Below are 23,320 nucleotides of genomic sequence, written 5' to 3' on the forward strand. Positions count from 1 at the left end.
GCTCTGGATCATAGAAGTAAAACAACACAATCCAAAATTCTGCCAAATAGACTCCCTTTCATGTGTCTCACCTTGATTTGGTTCACTAGCTTCCTTTCCTTAACTTAACTTAAAACAAAGGATGTGTAAGACATTGTACTTTACAATAAAACATGTTTACAGTTTTACCTAGGCTGCAGTTTTTAGCTTCATCGCCTCACTGTGAAATCTTGCGCTTCAATGTAGCCGTCACACGTCCTAGTGAGTGTTTATGGTCCCATATTAGTGTCTGCATGTGTTGCTGTTTGGCAGTCAAACGGTTGGAGAGGCTATGGAGCCACACTTACATGCCAAAAGCCAACAGTGTGCCGAATAGGCTGAAACTCGAGTGTCACTCCTGAGTTGAGTATGCCATTCATGCATCAGTTTTGTTTTTGTGCATACAAACACATCTACTGTTTGTATTGAGATAGTGGACTCTTATAGGTACCTGGGTGTTCACCTGAATAATAAACTGGACTGGAGCCACAACACTGATGCTCTTTACAGGAAGGGTCAGAGCAGACGCTACCTGCTGAGGCGGCTGAGGTCATTTGGAGTCCAGGGAGCGCTTTTAAAGACCTTCTATGACTCTGTGGTGGCATCTGTCATTTTTTACAGTGTTGTATGTTGGAGCAGCAGTTTATCGGCAGCTGAGAGGAAGAGGTTGGATAAACTCATCAGGAAGGCCAGCTCTGTTCTGGGATGCACCCTGGACCCAGTGCAGGTGGTGGGAGACAGAAGGACTCTGGCCAAAATAACATCTCTGATGGACAGAGTCTCCCACCCCATGCATGTAAATGTTGCTGAACTGCAGAGCTCCTTCAGTGACAGACCGCTGCATCCTCGATGCATGAAGGAGCGTTTCCGCAGGTCCTTCCTCCCTGCAGCTGTCAGACTGTACAATCAGAACTGCTCCCAACAAACAGATGTTTACATCTGCGCTGTAACTGCAATAAGTTAATTAACCGATTCGTACTACAACCTGCTTTACCTCTTATCTGTAGTTATTTTTATTTAATTTAATAACTGTACAATACTCTCTGTATATAGTAACCATTGTCCTTAATGTAAATATGTAAGAAAAATTGTGTATGTTTCTGTTCTGTGTCCTGTGTACTGTTTGTTGTATATGTGTCTTTCTGGCTGCTGTTACAACCAAATTTCCCCTTGTGGGACAATTAAAGAATTATTCTATTCTATTCTATTCTACTCTATTCTATTCAGCACTGCCATCTTGGATTGTTAACTCCGTGTTGGTGGGTTTGCTGCGACTTTCTGAGTTGGAGCTGGAACACAGCATTAATGCATGTTTATGGAGGCAGTAGGTCTGTCCACAATTAAAATCATCAAATGGATGAAGTGGTTATGTTCAATATTTATATCTGATTAAATTTTCTGGTTTTCTGGATACCCACCACCCCTGTGCTACCCATGTAAAGTCCTGGAAACACCCCTGGCATCAGCAGCATAATAGTCTCAAACACAACTCAAACCAAGGAGTCCACTGAGGATGTCCAGAACAAAATCACCACCACTAAAATGCCTGGGAAAGCCGAGCACAAGAATCTCTTTGACACGATGTTAAAATCAACATCAATAATATCCGAACGCAATAAAAATCTTGTAACGGCATCTGATTTCTGAACCCGCTGAAAATTCTCCCAACTGCTTCAGACAGACGTGCGCGCCTTCATGGAAGAACAGGCAGAGTGAATAATTGTGTTTTCCCCTCCTTCGTCTCTGCCGCCGAGCAACAGCCCATTAAAATGTGTCCATTACATTTCTTCAGCGTGTCTTTCAACTCATCTGTCTGGGGACAAAGTACCGCGGGGCACATGAAATTGAGCAAACACCAAAAAGAGCTATTTTTCAATACAACATATTCACTTGGTGGTTGCCACGCCACACAGCAGAGCTGGAAATGCACACATGAACACAAGTGCAACGATTAATTTCTCTAATAGTTTTTTAAGATGTAACATGAGCCTGCCCAGCTGATTAAGTGCATGTAAACACACATGTAGATGAAAAAAAGGGTGGTTTATGTCCTTTGTTTGCCCTCTCTCTGGGAAGAAACACCAGAACGAGTTTACTCAGGTAGGCTTTTGTGTGTCAGACCCCAGCAGGCAGCATGTGATTATGTGTGACAACTAGTTTTTTTCTACTTCTTCTTCTTTGTGATTTCATTAAGCCGACTACCCCTATGAAGATGAATGCCTTTGAGTAAAACCTACTCAACACAGTACCTCGTGTTTGGGAGTGAACTTCAGGAAGAAACTGAGGTGAAGATTGTTCTAAGGCCATCGTGAAAACAAACCAGAGGAACATGCTAATTCAGCCTCAGGCTTCAGCAGTATGTCGTGTCATGAACAAGGCCCAGTGGATTAAAACCTTGTGCGGTTTTGAGCCTTCAAGTGCTGACTTGTGCTCCTTTCTTTGTGACGTTATCATGGGACATGTAGACTCTCTGGGCAGCAGAGAGTCTCGTTTTTGTTTTTTGTGTGTCTTTTTTTTCACTCAGAGACACCATTTGCCATTCATCTCATACCTCCTCCTCTAAGCCCTTCTCACCGCCTCTTCCTCCCCGCCTCCTCCCCTGTCCCCGATAAGCACCCTGCAGACAGCACTTCTGCTGCAGCCAGCTAGACCGATGAGCTTCCTGTTTCTCTTACTCACTCACACACAATTATAAATGAATGCAAAGACAAACGCACACATCCACACACCTTGGTTTTGATTCATTGTGTCAGCCCCACCGGTAACCAAATTATTCATCTATCCTGCAGGCTGTGATGTCTATTGATCCGTCCCATGTAAACCATCATTGATTTCTCCTTTGTTAATAACAGATGAGCTGTTGTAGTCAGTATGAGGACAGATCTTTGGACCAGGAAGGCTAATAATGATTGCCTCCTGTGTGTTGCTTTTGTTTGCCCCAGGGACAAGATGAAACGTAATTAGTCTCAACTATACAAAACAAAATTTGTACGCCAATTACCATTGGCAGGTTTTGGGTCGGCGCGGTAACACAGTAAAAAAAAAAAAAGTGTAGCGTTCTTGACTCTTGAGTGCTGAAACACAACTCATTGATCAAATTTTGAATTTTTCGGGTCAAACTCACAGAAAGGAAAGATACAAAAACATTAAAAAGTAAGACCGCGTGTTTTTGTATGAAGACTGTAGAGTCAGATGGAGAGACTGTGGAGCCTTAAAAAACTCCTAAATGGATTCCTGCAGCAAAAAGGATGATGCATTCCACATGCAATACTTTTCCTAAAGCCTCCTAGTGGGGGAGTTTGGTTTACTCTGCTCTTGAAAAATGGAACAAGCTTTGCTTTAGACTCAGCCAGGGGCAAGACTTAATACTCCAAAACCCAAAACCAGCAGAGGATATCATTAAGCAACACTGTCATGATGTGCCTGTGTGATGTGTACCAGTGTGCTTCTTGGGGCTGCATACAGTGTTTCACACATCAGAATCAGTCCCCAGTGACGGGCTGTTTAAAGAGATGTGTACAGAGCAAATACAGTTAGTTCTGAAGCAAGTAAATTAAGCATTAATGGACTGTGTCTGCCAACAATTTGAGTCATAAACCATCTGTTTTTGAAAGCTAATCTCACATAGTACATTCAAAATTTGCTTGAAGTGCCTATATTAACATTTCTTTCTCTTCTGTCACAGACTCCTGCAGAAAGAACAGGAAAAAAAAATCAGTAGCTTGTAGAGATACCTTCAGCAGAAGTAACTTGAAGCAATCATTTTCCACATGACTTTATCAGTCTGTCGAGTCTTTGTGGAGGAATTTTGGCCTGATCTTGTTTACAGTGTTGCTTCAGTTCATTGAAGTTGGAGGGTATTTGTTTATGTACCGCTCTCCTAAGATCCCACTACAGCATTTCAATCAGGCTAGGGCCTGGACTTTGACCGGACCATTCGGACCACTTTGGCTCTTTTTGTTTTTAGACATTCTGTTGTACATTTGGGATCATTTCCTGTTGGAGAAACCAAATATATCGAAATAGAACAAAATTCTGAAAGATGCAGATGGTACTCTGATTATACCTCACTCCCACTAATCTCAAATCATCAAATTTGTTGAATATTTTCTACTCCAGCTTCACCAATTTGTATAAACATTTTATGGTTCAAACTTATACATTATATAATGATTGATGTTCATTTTAGCATCATATATCAAATTCCTTTTTAAAAGGCCTGTCAAGCCACTTTCATAACATTTTTCTAACACATTGAAATCTAAGGCAATGTTTGAACATGACTATCAAATACTATACATGTTTTAGGGGCTGTAGTATAAGACAGATAACAATAATTTTGAAAAGTGAGTTTTGAAAACGTAAAGTATGAGGCAGTGTTTTAACAGAACCAAAATATCATGAGATAATCTAATTTGAATAGAACAAAACTCTAGAGTTTTCTGATGGTATTTTAATTATAACTTGGGAAATAATTTGGTTAAATATCTGCATATCTTTCATTTTCAACACCTGAAAGTGGCAAATCCTCAGATTTTTAGAACAGCTTCTGTTAAACCATCTCCAATTTGCTTAACATTTTTCTGATCCACAGTTTGAACATATATAATGAGTGATGTGACATTTTAGCTTCATATATCTAGATATTTTTTAGAAGCCAGCTAAGCTGACTTTCAGGGCCCCCCTTATTTCGCCTACTTTGAAATCTGAGGTCATGTTTCGCAATATGCGACAGACTGGCGACCTGTCCAGGGTGTACCCCGCCTCTCGCCCTATGACAGCTGGGATAGGCTCCAGCGCCCCCCGCGACCCTGAAAAGGAGAAGCGGAAGCGAATGGATGGATGGTTTGAAAGTGGGTCAAAGGACCATTTTTCAAAAAGATTTGTCTTGAAAAGCATTGGATATATGACATTAAATTTTACATCACTCAGTCAAACTTTGTCCCATGAAATTTGTATGCAAATTGGAGAAGGCTGAGCAGAAGGCTTGGGTGATTTGAGATGGACTGACTCTACTTTAATCTCTGGCTCTCTTCCACAGCATGTCTGTCATCCTGTCATCCTCCTCTCACCCCAACCAGTCGCGGCAGATGGCCGTCCCTCCCTGAGCCTGGTTCTGCCGGAGGTTTCTTCCTGCTAAAAGGGAGCTTTTCCTTCCCACTGTTGCCAAAGCGTTTGCTCACAGGGGATCATATGACTGTTGGGTTTTTCTCTGTATGTATTATTGTAGGGAGATCTGAATGCTTTTCTTACTTTGTATGCTTGTGTAGCCCTAATTTAGGGTTGTGCACATCACTTCCTTTTCCCTTCTGTTGCCCTAATTCAGATGTCATCACCGGGTTTCATTTCAAACAGGGACAACAAACAAAGAGGAATGTCTGCTGTCCATGTGCAGATTCACATCGCTCTCGTAAACCATTTTTAGCAACAGCAGGCAGTGTGTACAGTGCACACTCAGCACCAAACTGCAGACAGAAAAGGAGACTGAAAGGTGTTTAAATTGAACCTATTTTGTTTATCCTTTCTGGAATATATTTATATACAGTCATAGGGGTGGGTGTTCATCTTAAATATGGGAAGACTTGCAGTATTGAGACTGTCTGAAGGATGTCTGAAGGTAAGGCATCACATGACTATAAACAATTTTCCCCTAACTAACTAATATTCTAACTGACTAATATTTATTTTAAAACATTTACTAAAATGTCAGTGTAGTTATCTTAAGTTGGTTGGATTTTACAAAACCCACTTTGACCCAGTGTTCTGTCAGTGCTGGCCTGAATATGGAGAATAATGTGAACCGGCAAATTATTATTCTTTTAGCGCAGTTAAGCACAGTCTGTGTGTGCTTACATGGAAGAGTGCAGCTACCTGCAGTTTAACTGAATATGTGACACAGCTTACCCTCAGGGTCACCATCTTGTTTATGTACTGGAAGGGAGGACCAAAAAACAATATTCAGCCAGTAGAAAGAGGATATGTCACACAGTACTGATAGTGACGCTAATGCTAGCTTAGTAAGAGCAACAGATTTTTACGCAGCATTAATGTTACACATGCAGTGAATCTGTAGTCTTCGGTGTAACAGAAGAGTAGTATTAAGTGGTTGGCTGGATGACAATTAAATGTAAATTTTGGCAAAACAGCGCTACAATTAAGCCTTGATACTCAGTTCCATTAAGAGCACATGCTGTGTTTAATTTGATACAACAGTACCCAGTGGAAATTCCCTCACAATGCAAATAAATACAGCATGCAGGTATGAAAGTGTACCGACAGAGGTATCATAAACTGAGGAACAATGTATGACTATGCAAACTGTGTTCAGTGTTCAAAACATTCAGTGAATCAGCCACAAAAAAAAAAACCAACTAAAAATACACCTAATTTAAAATTGTCTCTTCCTTTCAGGATTACTTTGTTACGCACCTCTTTGTCACTTTTAGTTCACTTCCTTTTTAAGGTCACTTCCTCCTGCACTTGTGGCTCTGCATTGGATCTCCTCTGGTATGTCAGAACATCGTCCTCATTGTCATGCACCACAGTGCAGAGTGATTCTAATGAATGTTCTGGTGGACGAATCACTCCAGATCATGCGTATTCCCGCTCAACTCTGGACACTGTGGACTGTGACTGAAATATGTTGAAAACAGTTCAATTTTTCTCTTCAATTCAATTTTATTTGTATATCACCAAATCACAACAACAATTACCTCAAGGCGCTGCGGAAATCCAGCACTCACCACCAACATTCACAGTTCAAGTAACTTTAAAAAGAAATTAACATTTATTTCTCTGTGCGTGTTTAATAAACGTGGTGAAATCAGAAGGAACAATCCAAGTGGTCACAGCAAGGCCTCCAGGAAGCAATGAGGGAAGGGAACATAAGAAGGGTTCAGATGATTATGGGCTAGTTCCAAAAACGTTCTGGTCGCACTTCTCATACTGAATAAGCAAACCAGAAGAATGACAATTCATGTGATGATTCGTGGTTCATTGTCAACAAAGAAACAGAGCTACAATTACTATAATGACTTCAAACACAAAGAAACGAACGCAGTCAAATTATGATCTCATGAAATAAAAAAATGTATATACATACTTAAGTGTGCTTCCTTGACAGCTACGCACGGAGTGCTTACTCTGCTCTTTATCATAGAAAATTCATAGTTGAGGGCGAAGAGGAGATCTAGGAGTGAATAAAAACAGATTGTCAGCAGAGTTTATTGAGATCCTGTCACTGTTCAGCAGACGCTCCAGGGTAGCTGATGACTTCCATGAGATCACAGGAAAGCTGAAGACTTGAACACAGTCTCTGATCATGCCTCCTCACATCAAAGGAATCACACAAAGAACACACACTGTATTCTTTATACTCACCCTCACTCAAAGTCTTGTCATTTTTACAGCCAGTGTTTTAGAAGTGATGTTACCGTCAAAATTACTTCTTCTTTTTTTTACACATTCTAAGTCAATAATGAACTACTCACATCAACACAACTCTGTGTAACAACAGAGCACGACATGTATAATATATACAGTCAGGTATATAAGGTATATAAGTTTGTGGTTTTGCCTCTATACACCACCACAACTGATTTAAAATCAAACAGAATAAGACTAAAATGCATATTTTCAGATTTAATTCAGGGGCCTAACAAATGTTATGTATTGACTTTGTAGAAATTTGCAAAACAGTCCCCCATTTGTAAAGGCTAAAGAAAGTTAGGTAACTGACTGACAAGTAGTTTCATGACCAGGTGAGGCATGTTCATTCATTATCATGGCAAATTAAACAGAGACCTGGAGTTGATTGAAGCTGCATTTGGTAGCTGCTCACGGGAACTCTCAATAAGAGGTCAAAAGAAATGTCAGTACAAGGGAAGGAGGTCATTATTAGGATGATAATCAAAATAAACCTATCAGAGAGACCTCAGTAAAATCACATAATAGGGTGGGGCTAGGTTTCACAATGGTTTCACCTGAAACCTTTGCTGATTGTGACCCACACCTGTTTTCATACCTTGGCTCATGTGATTAGGCAGAGGATCAATAGGAGTTCCATGTCCCTCTCATGGGGACACTCCCATATTGCTCTTAGAACTGAGGAAGCTTCTTGGACCAGAGGTGAAATGTCTTCAAGGAAGCTTAAAGAAATCCAGACACTTTTCTTTCCAAGCTCCTTAGACTACGATGACCTTCACAGACACATCAGAGACATACTAAAAACTTTAGGAGTGGCCAAATCAAAAATCCAGTTTATTCTTTAAAAGTCACTGCTCAACAATACCCAAAGCACCAGACAGTTGGTGTATGACCACAGATTTCTTGCCTTGGTCAAAAAAATAACTTCACAACATCTAGTAAAGTCAAGAACACTCTCAAGTAGTATCACTGTCAAAGTCTGCAATCAGATGCCTTCATGAATGGAAATGCTCACAACAGGAAGGCAACGATATGGCAAGAGTATGGCTGCCAGTGACAACAGGCTACGACTGTTTATTGATGATGTGACTGCTGATAGCAAGTAGCAGCATGGATTCTGAAGTGTACAGAGCTATACTCTCAGACTGTGCTTCACAGTGCAAATGCAATAATATGATTATTATCAAAATGTGATCATTTGCATAATGACCCAAAGCATACTGTAAAAGCAACAGGCCATTCTTCAATGGCCAAGTGCTTTTTTATTGAATGCAAAAATGCATTCTATTCATCCTATTTAAATGTATGTTAGTCTGTCCCATTAATTTCGAAGTTGAAATACAAGACTGTAAAAAATGGTTGTAATTCTTAAAATACTAAATGGAAAACTTTTATTAAAAAAAAATCTTGAATCAAAGCTGAAAGTCTACGCTTCATATTGTCTGATTTAAAATCCACTGTAGTGGTGTACAGCATCTTCTCTCGATCAGACTGTGTAATGCCAAAGGCTTTGAAGCATCAGTTATCTGTCACATGCACTGTTCCCTGAAACATCACTTTCTAGCTTTGCTGTTTTGTGCTTTTAATGGAGACAGTGATCAGCTTCCCTCTGACCAAGATGGATTAGAGATGACAGTCAATCTGAAGACTTCAGTCCTTGCAAGAATGCAATTTTGTGAACAAATTTTCAAAGTAAAGATTCCAGAGAATCTCCACTGTAGGAGCGAGCAGAGCGGCTCCTTATCAGTGACTGAGAGATCGCCATTGGCAGGGCCACCAAAACTGCAGGGCCACCAAAAATGACCATAATCTCACAACTAAGTGGGAAATAACTGGTTAGTGGGCCTTTAGCTTTATTGGCAGTGATTGTGTAAACTGCTTTGTGCAAAGTAGGGTGAAAAGGTGTCTCAATTTACTAAAGAATTTGTACAACATGTCCCACATATAGTTTTTAAAAGTTAATTCTACCTTTTCCTAAAGTCAGGCTTTTATTCAAAAACAGATCTTGGAAAAGCAGAGAAGACAATGATCACAGGTGAACTGCATGTTAAAGGGTAATTTTGCTTGACCCAATGGAGAAAACTTCAAATCATATACAGACTTCTGCAGAATAGGAAATGGTGCGTCAATAAATAACTGGGCGAGGCCCGTACAAAGCAACTCTCACAAGTCTTTCAATTTCACACTACGGATAATATGATGTGGAGTCCTGCAGGACATCTAAATCTCACAAGAAATGAGATGTGGTGATCTATGGACTAGCTCAACCTAACCATGACTGATTGCAGTGGAATGAGCATTTTAACAGATGTGATGAAAAAAAGAAAGCATGTGAGAAGGATAGCAAACAAAGACTGTACGAAGGTTTTTTTTAGCTATCTCACTAAGATATTTACTTAGTGATGAAGTTGGGAAATTGCATTAATGAAAATAATATTTGTCCTTCACATGCACAGGTTGAAAAGGTAACATGCAGTTGGCTTTTTCTTTTTAACTTTTGAAAGAAGTGTAAAATGTCCCACAGCACCCATACAAATACAATTGTTGTTCGACATTGAGCTCTTTGGGCTTTGGTCACTTAGCACACACTGAAATGCACAGCTTTGGCTCCCCAAAATACTGCAACTCTAAATCAACAGCTACAATGTGTCAGACAGTAGGACAGTAAAGCTGTAGTAATACTTGTTTCTATTTGATATGTTTTCATACTGAGAGCCTGCAAGCCAGAATCTTACAATGGAGCACTGTAAGAAAACAAAATCCTATACATCAGTTTGTGTGTGTATGTCTTCAGATCCTCTCTGAATCATGAACAGTGACTTCTGAATATTTACATTTTTCAAAATATTGTTTTTATTCCATGCATTTCTTTAGCTTTATTTCTTCTGATTCAAAAACCGTCAGCACTCAAGAAACAAAACATTAACTCAAAAGGCAGTTTAAAAACTTTACTCCCTTGGAAACACAAATAATCCAAAAAGTAGGGATTTCAGGGAAACGTGGAAGAAGGAAACGCACTACTTAGAAGGACATGACAAAGCACACTGGGAGACTAAGACAATAAACACACACCAAGTAACTGGGAGATGGGAAACACTAGGGAACACTAGATATCAATAATATCATCAGGATAATCAGAAAAACTAGAAAGGGAAGGTGAAACTGGATACCAAACACACAAGACAAAGGCTACCAAAATAAAACAGGAAATAACTGAATTAGTGAATGTCACAGTTGGAGATCTGACAGCACACTGGGAACAGCGGGAAGGTAATCTGGGAGAAGGAATATCATATCATAGCCATAACTGGAAGCAAAGTGCAAAGTACAAAGTACAAAGCAGAAAAGCACAACAACTTAGAAACAATTCAAAGATAACCCATCAACGAATCTCACAAGTCTAAAACACAAAACCTTGGGTCAGTGACCCAGGGAGCATGACACCAAATGCTGATTGTTGAGGCTAATGTTTAGAATGTCAGTAAATGCATAATTCCAGCAGGTACTATCATGTGACATTACAAACAACATCTGTTCAAAAATATATAAAAATGCCACTAATACACAACTGAAAGCCACTTCTAATAAGATAATGGACAAAGGTACCATTAAGTAACAGACCCCAGCATAAAAAACGTATAAAATGTTGAGACTGGTATCAGTAAACTGTTCATTGACAGCATACAGTGATCATGCTGCAACATTAAAACCATGTGTATAATATTGCGCAAATACTTCTTGAGTTGCCAGAGCAGGTTCGACCTGTTAGATGTTAGAGCTCTGTGGGTGTGCTGAGAGTGTCTTGCACATGGAGGTGGGAAGCTTTGGGTTGGGCTGCTCTGAACTGGCCTTGATCACATTGAGATGTTTCTCAACCTACCCCCGAAATTTTTTAAGAGTCTTGATTTGGAGAGGTGTAAGTGTGCTTCATGGCTCAGTTAACAGTGACCTTAAATCTGTGCTGTCCACTAACCTTATCCAACGATCTCTTGTTTCTTAAGCACTTATTTCTTAAATCCAGCTAGACAGACAGTGTAACATCTATGTCAGTTTTTGAGAGCAGGGCTCAGTGGTGTTTATTAGCCTTTATACAGTATGTGCAGCATTTCATGTCCCCTTTAAGGCTAACCACACATGGGAATCAGATGGGAACAAAGACTTTGCATACCTGCACCAACTCGGATCGTTGGTTCTCACTGGTATGAATTAATCTGACTGCTTCATTGAAATTTTAAAAAATAAGAACAAAAAAAACCAAACCGTTTTATGACAAATGTTCTAATGAATATTCATATAGTACACACACAAAATGTAATGATCTCATGCACTTTCACCTGCAGCCCAGAGGAACACATACCAGCCTTTAGCCTCTACAAACAGTGATGGGAATTGTACACCCTGGTTTTTGGTGGTTGTCTGTGTGTATGTTTCTGTTCTGTGTCCTGTTTACTGTGTCTGTTTGTATATGTGTCTTTTTGGCTGCTGTTACAAACAAATTTCCCCTTGTGGTACAATTAAAGGATTATTCTATTCTATTCTATTCTATTCTATTCTAAACTTTAGCATAGCAAGTTGTTTTTGTATTATTATTATTTTTTGGAAATGCAATACTGAATTGGTTAAGCAACACTTCCAGTAAATATTGAAGTATTTTGACTACAATAGCTCAGCATGTGAGGTCCCTTGGCTCTATAATGAGCTGGTGTAATTAGTGATACAATTGAGAAGAAGTCTTTCATCGGCTCTGAATTGCTACACAAACTGAAAAAAAAAGCCAGCTCAGTTTGAGTGTCAAGATTTGTGTGCACGTGTACAGTAATTGTCATGTAACGATGTATGGCAGGCAGAGGTAGGACATGGGAACAAGACTGACTGGGGAGACAGAAAGGGAACACCGAACTTGTAGACAAGAGTTAAACAAACATGAAGACGAGGCTGACAAAACATGGAACATGGAACACAGGAGACGCATGGAAACAGAACCTAAAGGCCAGATGACAAAACTAAGAGCAGAAACTACAAATATAACACAAAGCAGAAAAACAACTCAAAAAACCAGAACCTGGAATATGCAATATTAAATAAACCAAAAACACTGGGTCACAGACTCAGTGCCATGACAGAAATACTACACCGTCATTCAGCAGAAAAAATCTATAATACATCAGCTTCAGGTGTAATTCTTTCTTTTTTTAGACTGGTGAAAGAGTCTGAAGAGCATCAGGTAAACACACACAAAAAACCCCGCACACACACATACAACTGCTGCCCCACCAGCCGAGTCTAGAAGGGTGTGTTGGTTAGAGATAAGATTTCCTCTGATGTCCTGATTTCTCTTATTCCTAAGCCAAATTGCCTCCTGCTCATCACCTCGCAACATCCTGACTTCCTTGCCTGCACACACAGTCTTGCGTGATCAGCAAGGGCACTTTTTGAAAAAATTATTTTTATTTTATTTATTTTTTGTCAAGACCCACACAGAAGATTTTAGTGCAACCTAAGCAACCATGCACCAAGGGAATAAAACAATACCTACAGTAATTGCTCTGGGGCTCATTTAATTACATCTAGTCCTTTTTGTTGAAAAACCATAAATAAAAGAACAAGCTCATCATCTTGGGTTTACTAACTCTGCTTAATTATTCACACGGCATTAATTAGGCAATCGGCTGGCAATGTATTTATCCCACCAGAGCCCCATGAAATATGAATAGACAGCGCTTGTCTGTATGTTGTGCCTACATGTCTACACTAGCTCAGTTTCAGGCTGTATTTTGGTGGTAGCTGATTAAAAAGCAGTTTAAGATTATGAGAACTGCCATGACAGAGGATAAAAGGGCAAACTGATATTTTATTTAAAGTGTGTCAAATTATGATTGTACACAGTGCTTGAAACTGTGTTTAGAGGTTGTTACTATATTAAGTTTCAGTCTTTCTGTTGTTACAGTATAATGTTGTGATGCAGTTTTCACTATAAATTGCAACAGCTTCTCTCCATATAGAAATGAAGCAGCTGGAAATGTGTACTCATGAACTGTATCCTTGCATCACCATTAGCATTTTAGTAATAACGTTACCCCCTATTATAGCAATCACGCGATAAGCATCTATGCGTTTCAGTTTTACAAAACAGATCTACTGTCATTGTGGATGTTAACACTAGTGGTTGAACTAGGTGTTTTTATAAAAGGGACTGAAGTGAGACCATTAGTGATGTGCAGCCGGCAAACAAGCTAATGTTTGATTTGTTTTTTGTTTTGTTTTTTTGCTTGGCTGGTAGACCAAGTAGTCAGTTCTTTTGATTACTAACTCTTATCATTTGCTTATGCAGGCCATGTAGAAGAACACGGCCTGCATAATGGTAAATTTAGCATTGTTGAAGATTGCAGAATGTTACTTAAGCTTTTAAGATAATGACTATTTAAATATGTGGATGCATTCATTAAAATGACAGACACTTAATAGACCATTGGCTATGAGGGTTGGCCAAACTCATATATTGAGACTTTAAAGTGGATTCCCGCTATGAGGGGTTATGACTGTCCTGCTATCAGGCCATAATGATAATAATAATAATGACAGAAAAGTGCATTTATGCAGACTTTGTCTAATAAGGGAATTACTCACAGTTTATAGATCTGTGATTGGGCCGCAGGGTACGATTTGAAACTTTTAAAAAACAAAGCAAAATAAAAACAGTAAATAGACAGATGGACTGACCAACCTAGAAGTGATAAGAAAAATAATGAGGTTTGCATGAAATCAGTGGAATGTGGCTTGTGGATTTTTACAAAACAAGTTTATTTTATTTTATTTTTAATAAAGTCTTTTGTTGATCTTTTTTACAAAATGGGTAACTTTATTACTGAATAATTACCTCAGAAAGCATTTTCTTTATGTTCCTTTATTTTTATGTAAAAACATAAATAAATAATTCCACACACAATAATAAAAAATACAATTCTGTGTCATCAGGTTACATTACATCATTTTCATATCATTTTGCGCCCCTGTGAAATCACACATAGACATGATAACATGTGAAGGAAAATTCACAAAGACAAGACAAGACCTTTATTAGCAGAGCAGGAATTCAAAACAACACACACTGACCAACGTGCTAAGAAGCAGCTGGCTTCTTTTGATACTCTACCTGCCTCATGTGAGTATCTGGAATGACCCAAGTCTGAAGGCTAACGAAGCCAAATGAAAATCTAAATATATACATAAACCAACACCAAACCAAACTACAATAGAAAGAATGAATTTTCGCATATATACAGATCTCTGTGAATAATTAAATAACACATTTAATCAGTTGGATATTAGAAATGTTTTGTTTAAACTCCTCTAACCTGTTACTTTGGTTTGCCCCAGGGGCTCTTAATAAGCAAGTGATTGAACTTCTTTTACTCTTTTGCTCCACATCCTGCTGAAAACCAGGAAAAGGTGAGCACTGCTAACATCTATATTAGCACAGTTTTTTTTAATAAACTATGAAATGCTAACTGAAGTTTAACAAGCCAAATAATTGTCGTGAGCAGTTCTGATTAAGGTTTTCTTTTCAACGCAGGAGGGCCAGCCACACTCTGTTTGTCCACCTTCCATAATCTGTCAGTGCAATAATGCTCAAAAGAATCAACTGAACTCAATAAAGAATTTCTCAAAAAATAAATGTGTCTGTGATTAGACTTTCTGTATTGATTGTCCATAAACTAGTAAAAAATAAAGGTCAATATAATGGAACCCCTGGTCTCATTAGATTTTGATCAGTGATTTCTGTATATACTATCATGGCTGCCACAGTGAGACTTGGGTCACTTCATTCAGTTAAAAACCGTTTAAGCAAAGCTATTTGAAAGCAGTCCCAGTCTGTGGTGGCCATACCTCTGACTACTGCTGAGCAGCAAGGTTAGATAAATGTCTCAGGACAAATGGGTTTGCATTTAGACCACCATATTTTAAAGATACTCAATAGGGTGAGAATTCAAAGCTATTTTAACTTGGTGAGTCTCCAATAAGTGATTACTTGTACGATTCAAATTGGCACAAAAGCTTTGTCACATGTTCCCAGGACAATTTCTTTTTTGTCCAGGCAACAATTCAAAAATCTAAATATTCACTTACAATCTGCAAACTAAAGAGGCTGGATCCAGGAAACAAAGATTCATGATTTGACAGAGGATAATTCCTCAAATATGTGGGCTGTTCATACCTAGAGCCCATTGTAACTTCAGGGTCTTGTTTTGTACAGATCCATTCATTATGTAAAACAATTAGGCACAGGCTCAGCCCGGACAACTAGGGAAAAAAGTTAGATTTTTTTTTTTTTTTTAGAAGAAAATTTGTTTCAAAAATAGTTGCTGATTATTCTTTGACAAATTTAAGCTTTATGTACCTTTAATCATTAAAGAAAAAAGTTAGACGTGACTTCTTGAATACTCAACTTAAATAATATACTTCCTAACATTTGCGAACATTCTTCATTCATACTACTCGCTTCCGGGTGGGAACTCCATTGAAAAAGTCCAGAGGAAACTGCGGGTTTAGAGAAATCTTTACGGCGCCACCGGTCCGCCATATTGGCTCAAAGCCTATTAAACTGACAGGGGAACCGCGAGGAAAGGCTTGGCGCCAAGATGGAGGATAAGGGAGCAGTTTCATAACTCCCGTGTAGGAGGAGCTTGGTTTTCTGGAAGCTCTGTAGAGCTGAGCGTCCGGGCCAAACGGGCGATAGTGGGAAGAAATAAAAGGTAAACCAGAGGCTGCAAAGTCTTGTCAAGCCGAGGTAAAAGACGAGGAGTGCGACGCGCGTGGTTTTGTACGCCAAGGACTTGAACCAGGTCGTCCGTTACACTACAAGAGGACTCTGTGTATATGCGCGCGCACACCCCCGAAAACACTGAAGAGTAAACCCGCAGCTGTTTGGGATGTGAAGATAACCGTAACCCACCTGGTTCAGCGCTGTAACCCGAACCTGATGCACAACACTGCCTTACCGGCTCGTTTCGCCCTCTGTCAGCACAACACTGAAAACGGTGACCATGTCTACGTCGTTACGGGGATTGTCACGCTGGTGAAGTAGTTTACTATGTTGTTTGACAACCCTGTGAGGTTTGCTTTTTGAAACGGGGGGGGCACGATACCGGGAAAGGCGGGGCAGAGCCCTGGAATACGCAGCTCTTCCCTGTGCCGGTTCACTCGCAGCGGGGGATTTTTATTTTTTGGGGGGAAGCGGGTACAGGGGGTCGACGAAGGAGGCAACAACTGGGATTTGGAAACCTTTCTTTGCAACTCTTTCCCGACTTACCCTGCTGCTGGCGACACGAGCGGCGTTTTGTCAGTTATTCCTGACACTGTCGTCTGCCCGTAGCACTCCTTTTAGGACCATAAATTGAGGTTTGGGACGCATTTCTTTTTCTTTTGGTGGGGGGGTGGGGGGTGGATAATTTTTCCCCAACCGGGGTCGGACTATGGCGGACGACGACATTCTCTTTGAAGATGTGTACGAGCTCTGCGAGGTCATCGGCAAGTAAGTGTTGCTCTGCTGCTTTTTTTGTTGTTGTCATTTTGCAGTTTTTCTCGTTGGCTTTCCGATTGCCCCCCTCTGATGTTCCTGAAGATCTGGCACACGCGCTCCTGCACGCGCAGCCTGAAGCGTCCCCGTGCGCGCCCACAACAAGCGTGGCAATATTTGTGTAGGAACTAATGGCGCGTCCTTGGTCATCAGAAGTGAACGTAAACAGACCCTAATCCTACTTTTGCGCCCTATGTAGCACTATATCGTTCTACAGAGGCGCAAGCCTCCCCCGAAACAACTTATCACGGGAGATGTAATTGTCTCTTTATGATGCCACGAGCTCATAACACCAAGTTTTATCGCCCTTATTCCCAGATGAAGCTAAAGAGCCGTTGTGCCTGCGTGGGTTGTGTGTTACAGTTGCCCATACACGCACTACTTGGCTACGCGGCTGTGCTTTGACTTGGTGGCACTTGTCAACTTGCTGCAGAGATTAAAGGGCAGGGCACACACCATCCATGAGTCATGCTGTCCGCACATCTGGCGAGCGTTAGTGACCGAAGGTCTAATCCAGACTACTTGGGAGTAACATTCCCTGCACGGGTAAGCTGATAGCAGTGCATGCATTTTGGGAATGTTTTTGCACAGAGAAGCTGTATTTCTAATTACCCTTCTGAGGAATGGGATCCAATATTTAAGAGCCGTTATGCTCACACTATATTAATAAAAACTGCGAGGCTTTTGTTGCATCTTCTGGGACTGTTACAGTCGCAGTATAAATGAGCAGTAAGACCACTTTAAACTCTCAAGATAATATCTTCGTTGTTAAATGTGGCTGGAATTTCACAAAGTTTGGTGTAATTACTTTTGTGTAATCCTGTTTGGCTGTAACAAAGCTGGGTATATCATTAACCGTTATCCCTGTAATTATAATCTGTTGCAAACCAAGCAGAATGTATTGATGGTATCAGTGTGTGAAGGCAGGTGTGGCTGTGAATGTTTCCATGCTGCTGTTGAAATTACTAATAACCAGCTCTACCCACCAAATAGATGGTCCGGTTCTTTCTTTTCCTCCTCCAATCTAACAATCTGGATTCTGTAGTCCTTAACCTTCATGGTCTTTCAGTTTCGCTTGTCTTAATGGCTGCAGCACTTAAAAGCATGCCTGGGGCTTCCCAACTTGTCATTGCAGCGCTTCATAAAGGAACTGAGGATGGTAAGAGAAGAGAAGCGGCTGCTTTGTTTTGTTGAGTAGTGGGAATCTGAGGGGAAAAACTGTTTCTGCTCTGAATAACTGAGTGTGTCATCCAAACGTCTGGTGCTGAATGAAGCACTTCATTGGGCGCACAAACAGAAGCGCCGTGTGAATCAGTTGCTTGGCAGGCCCAGGCAGACGTAGTCAGTCAGTCATGGCAGGGCTGACTGGTTATGGGACTTCTGCTGTGTCACAGAGATGGTTGGCTGTGTGACGGGGTGATAAGACCTGCAGCGCATGCACTACATGTTTAGGCAAGCCTGAAAACACAGAGTGTGTTCTCTTTATCCCCATACAGTCACAAGCAATTTCTCCCTCACTCCCCCCCCCTCCCCCCCCCGAAAAAAAAATCCTCCTGTCCTCATGTAAAAAATACAATCATTAAAAATCTTGAGCCAGGATCTGAGACAAGCGGCTTTGAGTCAGCCGCACATAGACACACTCGCCCCCAGTTTTGCAAAGCGCAGCCCTTCCTTAGTGTTTCGGACAGTCTGTGATTTACAGTTTGCATGAGGAGAGACAGCGGCCCTTTTATCAGCCGACCTGCTGTTCTCCGTGTGGAGGGCTGCTGCAGCCACAGCTTCTTTTTAAGTCTCCACTGAAGCACCAATTGCGGCTTGTCATCCTGAAAGAGACAGGCTTGACTGGAGGAAAACCCAACCAGATGACGACACCGCAGTCAGCAAAGGCATGACTTTTAAAAAGCCTGACACCCTGGATGCTCGTGTGTGTGTGTGTGTGTGTGTGTGTGTGTGTGTGTGTGTGTGTGTTTTCGGCAGGGTTAGACCCACATACAATTCAGAATAGCCTAAAAATAGGCTATTCTGAATTGTGCTCAGATAACACTGTGTGTGTCCCAGATCGTGTGCTTTGTTAGGTTTAGGGATGGTCTGGAAAACGTGCATTGTTTGAAGAAAATTTTGTACCACGCTTGTATTTCATTTTATTTTTTTTCTTAAGCATGCTGACCTCGGACAAAAGCCTGTCACCCATGCGTGCGTGAGTGCATTGTGTGTACATCTGTCTTGTTGCTGTCACATTGATCCCGCCTTCTGTGCTACTGCATTCTGAGGCATAAAAACAAAAGGATGGGGCAAAGGAGGGAGTAAATAGAGTTGTTTGGGGCTGGAAGACGAGAAGGAGCAGAGGAAATTTGGGTTGGAAGATGAGAAAAGAGAGGCTGCGTTGGAGATGGGATGAGCGAGGGAGCAGGCGAGGGCAGGGGCACAGTAGACGGAGGCAGTCCATTAGTTTGAGTCACACATTAAGAGACATCCTGTGCCTTCGGGCCGTGCTCTTTCCGAGTTCATCCTTGGAAGAAGTTGTCCGTGTGTGCCTGTGTTTCTCATGGCAGGGGGCATAACACAGCAGTGTGCATAAAACAATGGACTCCAAAGAAGAGGCTATTTACCATTGTTTTGTTTTTTTTAAATCCTTGCAGCTCTAAACTGTACTGCAGTTAATGCTTGATGACAACAGAAACATGCTAATTTCAATGCATCCAGCCTATGATGTCATGCTGTAGCTGCACGGTGTGGTCTGCGCTGTATTAACAGCACCGATGCCACAGTCACAGGCCATTGAGAGTTTATGCAGCGAACCATAGGGTGTGTGTGCTCTGACATCTCCTCTGTTAATGAAGCCCGAAACAGGAGCTAATATTACCCAGCTGAATTGATCAATGGGCTTCCTGTCCTGAATATTTGGCCTTGCTGTGGATTCAACAGTGGATATTGTTCTAGAACATACATCACCGTGGAGCCGATCCGCTCCACTGTGAATAAAACAAATTACCCTCCATTTGCATACCTCATAGCCTAGGAGGACACTCGGGGGTGCTGTACAAAGCCTGAATGTCATTATAACTCTCAGCCCAAGGAGGTGTGTGTTAAAGTTTGTGTGTGTTTGGTGCCTGTTGTCAATTCTTGCAGTCGTGTGGTCTTATGTGTCCTTTTTAAAAAAAGAGGTGACAGGGAGTTTTAGCCCTAAGGCTTGGCTCCATCTCCTGTGCATGTGTGCCATTCGCCTCATGGAGTGAAGTGCCACTGCTCTGTAACCCACAGGGAATGAAATACCTGCTAGTTCACTGTTTTACTGAAGACCTTTTCTGCTTCATGTGGAAGGAATTATGGTAATAACAAGGAGGTCCGGTAAGTCTCCCTTGTCCTTGCACTTTCCTCCAACTAACCAGATTACTTAATTACATATTTTAGAGGCTGTGTTTTGTGGATTTTCCCCCCCCACATTACCCGTGTTAATTAAGCATGTGCAATGCTGACCTAGATCAGGACAGACCCATTCCCTACAGGAGTTGAGTTGTTCGCGGCCTTGTGGTTGGTTTTATTAAGTGGTTACAATTGTGGCTAGCTTCTGCTAGCTAATGTTGAGAATGACCGGTGGGCAGTATTAGTGTGGATCAATGAATTGGCCAGAAGGGTATGACAAAGAAACAAACACAGTCATGGCACTGCAAGGCCCATGGGCTATGAGTCAGTAGGTCAAACGCTGCTTTGTTTACATTGTCAGAAAAATTGCATTTCAAAAGGCATCCTTCTAATAATGGGAATTAATGGCACTTGGGTTCACAGTTCAAAGATTATTCCCCCAAAGTAAAAAAAAAAAAAAAAAAAAAAAAAATTGCTTGTATTACTGTTGACATGCTTCCCAACACAACAGCTATTTGCTATGTGTCACTTCATTGAGTTTAAGTTATTGAGTGAGACATTAAGACCTGTGTTTGAAGCATATTAATAGAATAATTTGACAAAAACTGAGCTGCTGTGCAGTGCAGGCAATCCAAGGAGTTTACGGCCAAGCTTTCGCAGATGAAATTCTAGCGTTTAATTCTTTTAGCTGGCTTTAATTAGAAGGATTCAAGTTGCATAGTCCAGAGAGAAATGGGTGATGCCACAGTTGCTGGGGGGGGGGATAAATCCATTTTAATTGGGAGACAACAAAAGGTAGAGAATAACATCAAATTACCAAAAAAGGTCATTTTGACAATTTTATAATGTGTCAACAGTAATGGTTGTGACTGAATTGGGACCATGGCCTTGTGGGAATACATTCATAGTGTTGTCTCCAGGGCCTATGCCTGCTGCACTGTTTGTGTGTATATGCAGGCAGCTTGTATTATGTGATCTTTGCCTCTCTGTCGGGTTTTGGAGGGAAATATCTGCTGAAAGGCTGGTTCCCGCATGCACAATTAAACATAGATGATTTAACAGAGATCTTGCTCTGAACCACTAAAACATTTATCTGTCTTCATCAAGCTGGGGAAAACACCCTTAGCAGATCCTAGCAGCTCTACATGTGCAGCCCTATGTAAATAAAACTACATTTGCTATCTTGTTGAAACCACCCTCACAAGAACAAGGTTTCTTGATGTCACACAATGGCTGCCTCCTGGAGAATGCCTAGTTTGTGGTCACATGTATGGCTTTCACACTGAGATGTAGAATTTCTTCGAGTGGTATTCCTCTGTTTGAGAGTAGGGCTGCCACGATTAGTCGACTAGTCACGATTACGTCGACTATCAAAATCGTCGATGACTAATTTAATAGTCGACGCGTCGTTTGAAGCTTTGTAAGATCCCAAAAGACGCAGGAATAAGTAGTAGGATTTAAGAGTGTAATAACGGACTGAAACAGAAGATGGCAGCACTGCATGTACAAGGATGCCAGCTGCCGTTAAACCCCGAAGAAGAAGAAGCTGTGTCCCAGAATTCATAGCGCAGCCCAGCTCAGTTTCCAACAATGGCGGCAGCTAGTTAGTTTTAATATTACTCTTATTATTCTTTCTGGGTCACAAAATAAACGTTTAACATATTTTCAGGCGAGAATGTAGCTGTGTAAACCTCAAATATCTGCTCAGTTTATCAGGACACCACATATTTTAAAAAGCGCTCCGACGTTTTCAGAGACGTCTGTTACCCACTAGCTCGATAGCGAGCCGGGGGCTAGGCTCACTAGCGCCGTGAGAACACCGGACTCCTGGCAAATCGTTTTCAAACCCACCGCTGTCTTTCGCTACTCAGGTTAAACATGATATATAAGTCACTTAGATAACTTAACAATGTTATTGTTTGGCTTTTTTTTTAGTATTTTATTTGTTCCTGAGTAAATCGGTTTGGCTGAGATTAAAGTTATAGTTTTTACACAGCTGAATAAACATCAAGCAGACAGCTGATTATCAGAAGTGTGAGATGCTCCAGAATTTACTCCGGTGTCCTGTTATATTTTAGATAGCAAGGAGTTTATTAAACTTCACCGAAACAATCTGCAAATTCCATTAAAATTTAATAAACTATCATCTTGTCTTTATTTTTAGTTAGCACAGACCTTAAACACTTAAAGCTGTATACTAATGATAGTTATATTAGACCAGATGCTGCTGGTGCAATAAGCTGTACGTTTTACGTCCAATGGATGATGATCTGATTAGTCGACTAATCGCAAAAATAATCGGTGACTAGTCGACTATCCAAATAATCGTTTGTGGCAGCCCTATTTGAGAGTAAAGGAAACACTGATGGGGGGTGAACAACATTTGATGAATATTTGAAATGCCCTCAGCCTAATGACCTGAATCTTAAGACACCAAGTACCACCAATAGCTGCCCACTTTAAAGTGGATTGGATAGATTCTTATCTGTTGCCCCACTCTGAAAAGATAAATGGATCTTGCATATTTCAGTGTTGCATTCCAGGCTTGTGTTTCTAAAAAATAAATAAATAAAAATGCTTTTTTAGGGTAGACACAACCTATTCTCTACTAAACACTCAGTCTGACAGGCATGGATGGAGTCACAGGTTCATTTTAGGTTAAATACAGATGTTTTTTCACATCACTGGGGTGTCATGTATGCATAGCAGTACTTTAGTGCAGCATAAATGAAGCTGTTTTCTAGGGACCTCTTTGTACTTCTTGTTTCCAGATGTTTGCATAGTGGGAAGGGAAAAAACGTGCCACCTGACCTTTTTACTAATAGAGCAATCAGTCATGTTCTTGAGATGACACGAAAGAGAGGCCTGTTTTTATGTGGTCACTTTCACTGTTGTCAGATTGCAGGAGTATTTCACTTTCCTTAGCAGTTGCTTTTA

General features: G+C 40.7%; 1 protein-coding gene across 20 annotated transcripts in view; it reads left to right on the top strand.

The window, feature by feature from the left end:
- Positions 1–15,936: 15,936 nt before the first annotated feature.
- Positions 15,937–23,320, top strand: part of caska (calcium/calmodulin-dependent serine protein kinase a) — a 161,575-nt gene continuing 154,191 nt past the window's right edge. For 5 of the 20 annotated variants that reach the window (XM_082509340.1, XM_082509333.1, XM_082509337.1 and 2 more), the window contains exon 1: positions 15,947–16,975. In XM_082509340.1, the coding sequence (XP_082365466.1) occupies positions 16,917–16,975 (59 nt within the window). In that variant the 5' untranslated portion in view covers positions 15,947–16,916. Of the gene's footprint in view, positions 16,976–23,320 lie in introns of all 20 variants that reach the window. The other 15 variants (XM_082509345.1, XM_082509350.1, XM_082509338.1 and 12 more) reach the window with 11 other exon arrangements.

This window comes from Aulonocara stuartgranti (assembly GCF_965226115.1).
Source record: "Aulonocara stuartgranti genome assembly, chromosome: 16".
In the NCBI taxonomy this organism is placed as follows: Eukaryota; Metazoa; Chordata; class Actinopteri; order Cichliformes; family Cichlidae; genus Aulonocara; species Aulonocara stuartgranti.